Here is an 11,306-nt window from a genome sequence, read left to right on the forward strand (position 1 = left end):
TTAACTGTTGTGTAAAAGAACAATAAGGTGAAGGCAGTACGAAAGATGAGCCTTATCAGTATTAATGATTTTGACATTTTTATTTAACCTGTATTTGACTAGGCAAGTCAGTTAAGAACAAATTCTTATTTACAATGACGGCCTACCGGGGAACATTGGGTTAGCTGCCTTGTTCAGGGGCAAAACGACAGATTTTTACCTTGTCAGCTCGGGGATTCAATCCAGCAACCTTTCGGTTACTGTCCCAACGCCCCGGTGATCAAAAGGATGTATAAATATGTATAATGTGTTATTAATTAAAAATGTTCATATACTGTAGTGTTATCCCAGGCTGCTTCTCAGTTCTTATAGTGTCTTTGCTCTCTCCCTGTCAGTTTGTCCCATTTAGAGACTACATGGACCGAACAGGAAATCACGTGTTGAGTATGGCCCGGCTAGCCAAGGATGTCCTGGCTGAGATCCCTGATCAGTTAATCTCCTATATGAAGAGTAGGGGCGTCAAACCCAACCCCACACCGCCTGCCCACACACCCCCTGGACACACACACCACACACAGATCTGAGCCCACCACACAAACCTTTACACTGAGTACTGACGAGTCAAAGATTTGCAGACCCTGGGAACTCTCTACTTCCTGATTGGAATGTTGGGACGGGAAGTGATGTAATAGGAAGTTGTTGAAGCAATAGGTGTTTGTGTCAGGACTCTCCCAGACAGGTGACTCTCTGGAGAAGACAACAGTGTTTTGTTCATTGTGATTCTATCTATTCTCTCTGCCGTCTCTCTTTCTCAGAGAAACAATGGACAGACCATACAAGGACTTGTCTTTTTATCAACATACATGGGCCAGTGACTGTTTATTCTTGTCTTGTTTGAGAGCAGGTGGGTGAAGAGGTCATGTGGGGGTCATATTGTGGTTGAAACTTGTGCCTGTCTGTGATCTGGTTGTCTAACTGTAATGGGACAAGTGGAACCCTCATCTGAACTCTGATCTTTGACTTTTGACCTAGCTCGCCATTGGTGTATTAGAGTGTGTGATAAGGTGATGTTTTTGGATACTTTTCCATTCATTTTTGTTTTGTTTTGGGCCTAAGACACATTCCCATATTGATTTGTGGCTTTATTATTTAAGGTTGAAAAAAAGAAAAGTGTTCACCTTGTGAATTTTCTTTTTTAGTCATTGCGTGTCTTTGCTTTTCATACTCCCATAAGTTGTAGACTCTTCTCTTGCTTTCTATTTTAAAGCATGTTCGTATAGGATGGAATTCCTCATATGTCTGTGTTTATAATGTATCAAAAGTGGCATGGATATATAAGGATATATAATTAATATGTGACCATCCAGTTTGGATTTCTCAATTACAATCAAGGACAGTTTAACAATATGGAAAAGCACAAGGGAGAGCTCATCATAGCTCTCTAAACCACTTAACCACCACAGGAATGTAACTATGCACATCAGCGTTTGGACACACTGTAACCTGTCTGTGACATACATACATACATACATACATACATACATACATACATACATACATACATACATACATACATACATACATACATACATACATACATACATACATACATACATACATACATACATACATACATACATACATACATACTGCTTTATTTTTTCAAGGGTTCTGATAGTTTACCATGTCCTAGTTGGGATCAGTCAAAGAGTGAAAATATATAGTACTCTTTCAACTACTATTTTCTTCTCTCTCTCTCTTTCCATCTCTCTTTCTTTCCATCTCCCTAATTCCCATAGTGAATGGATGTTTGTTTATTGACATTAAACTGCTGGATAAAGACAGCAAACGTATTCACTTGAATCACATTTCATTCCATTGAAACCTTTTCATAATCAACAATAACTCGCCCACCAGTCCTTTACCGCCCACCCCTCTCTCTCTCTCTGGTCACCCAACAGCTTCTCTGCTCCCTGAAAATAAGCCATTATTGTGTTATAATCAGATGAAGCCAGGCTGAAATGAAATCAAGCTGGGGAGTATAGACAGTCTGGACACCTGCTGCACAGCAGCACACATAGACAGACGGATCTCCTCAGCTAGCTAAATACTCTGTAGGCCTTAACGTTCTGTAGACAGCATTCCAACTAAGCCTGAGAAACATCTAAGGTTGAACAGTTCTGTTAACTTTTCCAAAATGTTCAGGTTTTTCCAGAAATCCTGCTTTGAAAATTCCTGGAATCACAAGGAACATTCCTTGAAAACCTAGGAATTTTTGGCAAAGTTACCGGAATTCTGCAACCCTATACACATCTCTCTTCTCTTGGAGTTATAATCGCTAAGAGTACTGTATGTTTTGGAAATGGCTAAACCTGGTTTTGTACAGTGTTGTGTATAATATATGGGGATAAAGACAAATGGTATATCTGATATCTATACAGTTAATTATATGGCTTGTTTTTTCTTACTAAGTGGTGTGGACCTAGAGTAACAGGAGTGAGTGTGTGTTTTCAATAATAAGAGTGGTTTACAACAGTACATATTCCTCCTGATAAACGTTAAGGAAAGCACTTTATTCTATTCCTTAAGAGGTGTACTGGTACTTCGACAGTATGTTTATTTATACATTTTTAGAGATGGTGATGATCTTATTGATATATTATATGATTAACTTCATTTTTTCTGGAATTTGTATGATAAAAAGCCATTTATTCTGCCGACAACGCTACAATAATAGAAGTAGACTTGCACACTGACTTCAATGGGGATGTTATTCGTTCTAGTAATTCTATTTCTATGGCTACGCTATAAAAAGACAGTATCTCTCCTCAATCGACCCCTGATCTGTAGGATTGTCAGATTGTGTACAAGATCCATCCACACACCTGGGATGCATTGACAGTGTTTTATATTCTGTGCCAACTATCTGTAACACTAGCCCCATTTATAACTGGTTCTAGCTTGCCTGATCTTGTCCACATTCTGATTGCGTATTTTTTGACCAGTGTAGACAATCAAAAGACACATTGTGATCTGATTGTGATCTGATCCTTCTGCCCACCTCTGGAGGTAGTCAGAAACACATCGTGGCTGGATATCTTACAGGTGTAGACAGATTTGGACAGAGAAACCATTTAAATCATAATTATTCAGCCATCTAAAATCATTGAAAAGTTGCACCAATAACCGATTACATCAATATGTGTCTTACAATAAATGAATATTATTTTGAATGAATAGCTGTGAAGCTATTTGCATAAAGGAAGTGCCAGGAAATCTGGTCACAATGCAGATGATATCAGACACGTTTTAAGCACATTTCTGTGTAGACACATTTCTGGAAATGTGGGCGCAATCAGAATGTAGACAAGATCAGGACATAGGACCCATATTAGTACCAGGTATAAATGGGATTATAGACACCCTTTCATCTGGATTAATGGCCACAAGTTCAGTGGACTGTTTGCTTTCTCTTCTCTCTCGCTCTCATGCCTGGCCATTTCTGTTGTTACCGTGAGATCTCGACTGGAGGAGAGATCACACATGGGAAAACTGTAACCGACCAGCATGTTGCAACAATTAATTGTTCATTATTTTTTATTAAAAACTTTTTTTATCCTCTTTTCACTTTTGTTGTTTATCCCTCTGGGTTTCTAATGTGCATGGTTCCCCCTTTTTATTTGAAACGTTTTTTTGTTGTTGTACATGATCGTTGTCATACGGTGGGTTGTGAAATGCTTTGTATTGGATTGCCTTAAATGAAAATGAATTAAAAAAACAAATGACTACTTTTATAAAAATTGTTGCGGAGTTGTACTTTGATGTCCCAATTAGTTAGTTCAATAAAGTTCAACCTGGACTGCACTGTGTATAGACTGTAGAACAAACATTTTGCCACACACTAACAATATACTGTAGTCCTTCCTACAACAAATTGTGAAATAAATGGTTTGTGATTTTTCTTTTATCAAGCTAATATTAGCCTATGGTCAGCTGAGAAGTTAATTTGTCTCGTTGTCAAATCTCCCATCGACAAACAGGTCACTAAGGACTAAAGGGGTCATTCCTCAGTATCCTCTAAAAAAAAGGCCTCGTTGACACTAACGCCAGAGTCCAGTGATCGACTTCCCCGGCCTGAACCAGCTGACCCCCCCCAACGTACATTTACCCTGCCACCCCCTTCCCCATGGACATTTAGAATTGCTACAGTGTACAGTTGAAGTCGGAAGTTTACATACACTTACGTTGGAGCCATTAAAACTCATTTTTCAACCACTCCACAATTTTTTTGTTAACAAACTATAGTTTTGGCAAGTCGGTTAGGACATCTATTTTGTGCATGACACAAGTCATTTTTCCAACAATTGTTTACGGACAGATTACTTCACTTACTGTACTTCACTGTAGCACAATTCCAGTGGGTCAGAAGTTTACATACACTAAGTTCACTGTGCCTTTAAACAGCTTGGAAAATTCCAGAAAATGATGTCATGGCTTTAGAAGCTTCTAATAGGCTAATTTACATAATTTGAGTCAATTGGAGGTGTACCTGTGGATGTATTTCAAGGCCTACCTTCAAACTCTGTGCCTTTTTGCTTGACATCATGGGAACATCTAAATAAATCTAAAGACCTCAGAAAAAACATTGTAGACCTCCACAAGTCTGGTTCATCCTTGGGAGCAATTTCCAAACGCCTGAAGGTACAACGTTCCTCTGAACCTTATCCTATAGAAAATCTGTGGGCAGAACTGAAAAAGCTTGTGCGAGCAAGGAGGCCTACAAACCTGACTCAGTTACACCAGCTCTGTCAGGAGGAATGGGACAAAATTCACCCAACTTACTGTGGGAAGCTTGTGGAAGGCTACCTGAAACGTTTGACCCAAGTTAAACAATTTAAAGGCAATGCTACCAAATACTAATTGAGTGTATGTAAACTTCTGACCCACTGGGAATGTGATGAAAGTAATTAAAGCTGAAATAAATCATTCTGTCTACTATTATTCTGACATTTCACATTCTTAAAATAAAGTGGTGATCCTAACTGACCTAAGACAGGGAATTTTTACAAGGATTAAATGTCAGGAATTGTGAAAAACCGAGTTCAAATGTATTTGGCTAAGGTGTATGTAAACTTCTGACTTCAACTGTAAATATGTATATATTATAATTTTTTCTTTCTGTTCTATTCACGTTTCACTTCCCTCCCTTCTGCTCCCCCTAAGGACATACCCCAACGGACTCTTCCCATGCCCCCACCACCCAACAGTCATTTATCATTGTGTATATATATATATATATATATATATATATATATATATATAATTATTATTATCCATATTTTGTCTCATTCACTTCTCTTTTTATTTTATATACTCCATACTTTTAGATTTTAGATTTTTTTTTAACCTTTGTTCACTGTACCCTACAATTGCATCTGCGTCCCTGTACATGTGTCTAATAAACTCAATCTAATCTAATGTTTCCCAGAATTCTAACTCTTTCAAATAAAGAGTTATTGTTTTTCCTAGAAATCTAACACCTTCACATTTCTATCACACAACACATGATCTCCTCTTTATCTGTACTGCCAGACTAGATCTCTGACCTGCTCAAAGTGTGAGCTGATGTATGCCAGTCCAGCCATCCAGTCGTGTTGGCAATGGTATACATCAAAGAGTAATCTGGATAGTACCAACACACTACTCTACATCTACTGATGGCACATCAAATTCAAGGGTCAGGCAAGACAACAGTACTTGCCAATGCCTGGGCAACTGGGTAACTTTCAACCTTGATGTGGTATTGGCACTCATTGTGTTGCCTGATCCTTGACCTCTATGTGACAACGTCCTGGGTGCTGCGGTACTATTCAGGTCCCTGTGTTGTGTTTAGAAGCTCCCCGACACCCCCGAGCAGATAGCGCTAACACAGAAACACCATGGAAATAAACAGAGCATGTTTTGTATTGGCCTGAGGTGCTGCTACCAGACTTCTGAACTTGGATAGAACCAAGAGCATTCCATTATGTTGATACGGTGTACAAGATTTAGTTAAGTGGAGAAAATATTGCATAATCATAAATTCAGTGATAGTTTCCAGGTTGTTTTTATTAAAACTAGTAGTTACTAAACTGTAACTAAGGGCTTTATTCAACCTGTATTGTTCAATCTGTATTGTTGAAGCGTTACAGATCGTGCGTTAGAAATGTAAAGGTAATTTCCGATTGAGCCGTGCATTTACCGTGAATGCAGTCTCCGCAAACGCGGGAACATTGCCTTTCAATTTCAATCACGCTGTAACGCTGAACTTCCAAGATACGGATTGAATAGAGTGCTAAACCTATAAGTAATATGTCACCTTAAATTACATAGAACTAATATGTCCGCTTACGTGACAGAACTACAATAGTTAAATGTCACTATCTTGACATATTCTTTTGAGATCATGTCCATAGGAAACTCATTGTCATTGAGTATGTGGTTCATGTCAGGTAACAGAGTCTCTTCCAGAATGATGTCTGAATCAAGGTGACAGCGGAGGACGCAAATGTTTAGGATGCCAATGTTGAGGATGCAAATGAGAGATTTATTCATTCCCGCACGCACGCACGCACGCACGCACACACGCGCACACGCACACACACACACACACACACACACACACACACACACACACACACACTTTGATGTCCACCATTTATAATTTATGAACAACACCTGGCCTAAGGTACGAAGCTGTGAATTGACAGTGAAATTTGCTCTCCTTTTTTCTCTCCTCCCCCTCTGGTCTCTGCACAGAACACAATCCAAACTCCAGATCATTTGGCTGCCTTCGTACCAGATCATTTGGGAGAGATTTCAGCTGATGCTTTGGGATTGCATCACGTTTCGTCCATAGAAAAACCCTTGAACCCCCACACCACCACTCATGGGAGAGAGGTACGCACACTTGTCCAACCATTTCCCCACTCAGAGGGCCAGAGCTAATGGACACAGGAGTGTTGGCAGAGAGAGAAATAGAGGAGATGTGAGAAAGGGGGAGGGCGAGAGAGATAGAGACAGTGGACCTTTTAAAGCACTAAAGTGAAGTGGGAACTAAGGAAAATGTTTTCTACACTCATCCGTTGCCGTGTATGTTTTTGGCAAGTTCAGGTGTGGCTGTTCTGAGTGCTGAGTGGGCAGAGGAACATCATCTGAAATGAAACATCGCCATCTACAGCTGATGAGACACATTACTGCCAGTGCCACAGCCAAAAAGAAAGAAAGGACTCATACCCAGACTCATAACATCACATCTAGGTCTTGTCACATACACTCTTAGAAGAAAAGGTTCCTTATAGAACCCTAAAGGATTTTAAGTTCTAGAAGCATTTTATCCACCTCATTTTCCGAACACTTAAAACGCGGAAGCTAAAACGCTGAAACTATGGATAAAACTTCCTCCGCGTTAGCACATTAGCATAAATCAGATGCACGCCACTAGAAATGCCCACATTAGCGTGCTTCTGTTAGCTGATACATCATGACAGAATACACCATATTACTGTCCTGCTGATGTGCCTGGCTAAACTGCAGAGGAGAAAAAAACATAACTGATGTTATTTCGAAATCTAAAACGCTGTGGTTTTGAGCGGTTATTTAAATGACACAGGCTATTCACTGCAGTTTTACAGCCTAGACTAGAGTTTTGTACTCACTGGAAAACAATAGTAACACTCTTCATTACATTGTGTTGTTGTAGCTTAGGTAGAATATATTTCTTGAACCTAAAAAAACGGAAACAATAAGGTAGCTTTTCGAGCACTGCTAGGCTACCTATGATTTCGTTATCTGATCAACCTTTTTTTCTTCTTTTTCTGTTGTAAATTGACTGGACACCTTCACTGCATTGTTAAGCCTAACATTGAGTTTACGCATTATGGACTAGTATGCATAGCTTACGCTTCTAATTTAGGCTATAGGCTACATCTCGAGACTGTCTGTCTTCCTTGTTCTGTTGCGCAATTGCGCACCTGGCCTCTCTCCAATTTTTTTTTATACTAGGCCTAATAGCCTATTCGGTGAAAGAAGCAGGCTTACAGCGTAGAAAATGCATGTCGGGGAAAGTCGAGGAGAGAAAGTGCATTGTTGTGATCACTTTTTGCCATTTATGATAACATTGTTGCACTGATGCATTGCAAATAGCTGCACAGGACATACAGAGATGAGCACAGTGTAAAAGAAGACCCTCAGGAATTGTCAACCATTAGAAAAACGGAAATCACTTGCAAACCACTTGAGCAACTAGGCTGTAAAAGATGCGCAGGCTAAAGGGTGTTCGTTGTTGAATTGCTACATTTAAATACAAGATTGTTTGTCATTAGGCCTACATGTACGCTGAAGTACTATTTACAGTTGTCACTATGACAATGAACACACCCTGAAAGCCCTGAATGGTCTGAACCAGTTAAGAGACCTCACGAATGGTCTTTGCCGCATGCAGTACTATGCGTTGAACAGTTGACTGACAGGTGTAGGACTGTAGAACAACAAACGATAAACTTTCCTCTAGTGTGGATGCTCCCCAACGTTTTATAGTGCTACAGCCTTAGCTGTATCATCATAGTTACCATCATTGGCATGGTGGATGGCCCGGGCCTTAACTCTGACACAACACAACTAACATTAACACAACAGAACAAGCCTAAGTTAGCTAGCTAGGTTCCAAAAATGCAAAAATTCTAATAACATTTCAACTTTATTTATCTAGCCTAAATGTTTATCTTATGACTTTGGCTTCACCACCTGGTATGGCAACTGCTCGGCATCCAACCATAAGGCACTACAGAGGGTAGTGTGTAAGGCCCAGTACATCACTGGGGCCAAGCTTCCTGCCATCCAGGACCTATATACCAGGCGGTGTCAGAGGAAGGCCCCAAAAATTGTCAAAGACTCTATTTTCTTTAAAAAAATTATTGAACTGCATTGTTGGTTAAAGGCTTGTAAGTAAGCATTTCACGGTAAGGTCTACACCTGTTGTATTCGGTGCATGTGACAAATACAATTTGATTGGATTTGATTTATATTTGAATAAAATAATAAACTTTGTGTAATCATGCTGGAATGGCAATTGGTGTTTGAATCGAAATGGCAGTTACATTTTTTATTTTTTATCGAAGAGTGTATGCTTTTATTAAACACTATTTCTTCTTGCTTCTAGCTCCCATTTAGTTTGCAACAGCACAGGTTTGTACAAACCTTGCTGTTTGCCACTCAGACCCTGGCAACAATGTTGAACAATAGGAATTTGATCTTTCCCCTTTCTGAGTTTGATGTGACTGTGTTAGTTTTTATTAACTATTGTTTTCTAAAATCCCCATTAGGGAATACATACCCAGCCATGGGTATGTACATACCCAGCCTGTTTCTCAAGACATCTTCAGACATTGCTGTTTTGGAGACGTGCCTCAAGACACCCCATGCAATTTTGTGCCATGTCTTGAAGACATGCAATGCAATGGGACATGTCTCAAAACACTATTGAAATGTAATACCATGTATTGAGACACCATTTAGACAGCACCTGACAATGATATATATATATATATATATATATATATATATATATATACAGTACCAGTCAAACGTTTGGACATGTACTCATTCAAGGGTTTTTCTTTATTTTTACTATTTTCTACATTGTAGAATAATAGTGAAGACATCAACACTATGAAATAACACATCTGGAATCATGTAGTAAGCAGAAAAGTGTTAAACAAATCAAAATATATGTTATATTTGAGATTCTTCTAAGTAGCCACCCTTTGCCTTAATGGCAGCTTTGCACACTCTTGGTATTCTCTCAACCAGCTTCATGAGGTAGTCACCTGGAATGCATTTCAATTAACAGGTGTGCTAAGCCAATCAGTCGTGTTGTGACAAGGTAGGGGTGGTATACAGAAGATAGCCCTATTTGGTAAAAGACCAAGTCCATATTATGGCAAGAACAGCTCAAATAAGCAAAGAGAAACGACAGTCCATCATTACTTTAACACATGAAGGTCAATCAATTCGGAAAATTTCAAGAACTTTGAAAGTTTCTTCAAGTACAGTTGCAAAAACCATCAGGCGCTATGATGAAACTGGCTCTCATGAGGACTGCCACAGGAAAGGAAGACCCAGAGTTACCTCTGCTGCAGAGGATACGTTCATTAGAGTTTCCAGCCTCAGATTGCAGCACAAATAAATGCTTCGCAGAGTTCAAGTAACAGACACATCTCAACATCAACTGTTCAGAGGAAACTGAGTGAATCAGGCCTTCATGGTCAAATTGATGCAAAGAAACCACTACTAAAGGACACCAATAAGAAGAAGAGACTTGTTTGGTTCAAAAACCACGAACAATGGACATTAGACCGGTGGAAATCTGTCTTTTGGTCTGATGAGTCCAAACTTGAGATTTTTGGTTCCAACCCCCGTGTCTTGTGAGACGCAGAGTAGGTGAACGGATGATCTCCGCATGTGTGGTTCCCACCGGGAAGCATGGAGGAGGAGGTGTGATGGTGTTTGGGTGCTTTGCTGGTGACACTGTTTGTGATTTATTTAGAATTCAAGGCACACTTAACCATTATTGCTACCACAGCATTCTGCAACAACACCCCATCCCATCTGGTTTGCCGCTTAATGGGACTATCATTTGTTTTCCAACAGGACATTGACCCAAAACACACCAGGCTGTGTAAGGCCTATTTGACCAAGAAGGAGAGTGCTGCATCAGATGACCTGGCCTCCACAATCACCCGACCTCAACCCGAGATGGTTTGGGGTGAGTTGGACCGCAGAGTGAAGGAAAAGCAGCCAACAAGTGCTCAGCATATATGGGAACTGTTATTGGATAATTACAATAATAGAAGCATAATAAATATCATAATGTTCATCCAAAAAAAAAATAATAATGAAAACCACTGATTAAAAATGTGTATATGCGAGAGAGACCTGAACCCTGTGAAGGCTGCGTGCGTGTGTGTGTGCATGTGTGTGTCACCTCATGAAGGGCCTCCGCGACCTTGTGTTTGTTCAGCTCTTGTCTTCCTAATAAGGCGGGTCGAGGGAGCCAAGACATAAGTGGACGGGGCCGCCTTCCTGGTGGACAACAATAACAAGTCAGTGTGATTTATTTTGGAAATGTACAACCTTGTTCAGTTTTTATGGGTAAGGAGCCTATCCCAAAGTAAAATCATCATCATGAAAGTCATGAGGTTATTTGTGACCTTACAGCAGTTTTATTTGAAGTTTGTTCCCAAAGTATGTTTTGAAGTCATCTGTCAGATCTTCTGCTGCCTTCTTAT

General features: G+C 39.7%; 1 protein-coding gene across 3 annotated transcripts in view; it reads left to right on the forward strand.

Annotated features, from left to right (window-relative positions):
* Nucleotides 1-3,779, forward strand: part of LOC115151054 (copine-5) — a 205,996-nt gene extending 202,217 nt beyond the window's left edge. For 2 of the 3 annotated variants that reach the window (XM_029694994.1, XM_029694995.1), the window contains one exon: nucleotides 375-3,779. In XM_029694994.1, coding sequence (XP_029550854.1) covers nucleotides 375-563 — 189 coding nt within the window. In that variant the 3' untranslated portion in view covers nucleotides 564-3,779. The remainder of the gene's footprint in view (nucleotides 1-374) is intronic. The other variant, XM_029694996.1, reaches the window with a different exon arrangement.
* The last annotated feature ends 7,527 nt before the right edge of the window (nucleotides 3,780-11,306 follow it).

This window comes from Salmo trutta, chromosome 16 (assembly GCF_901001165.1).
Source record: "Salmo trutta chromosome 16, fSalTru1.1, whole genome shotgun sequence".
In the NCBI taxonomy this organism is placed as follows: domain Eukaryota; kingdom Metazoa; phylum Chordata; class Actinopteri; order Salmoniformes; family Salmonidae; genus Salmo; species Salmo trutta.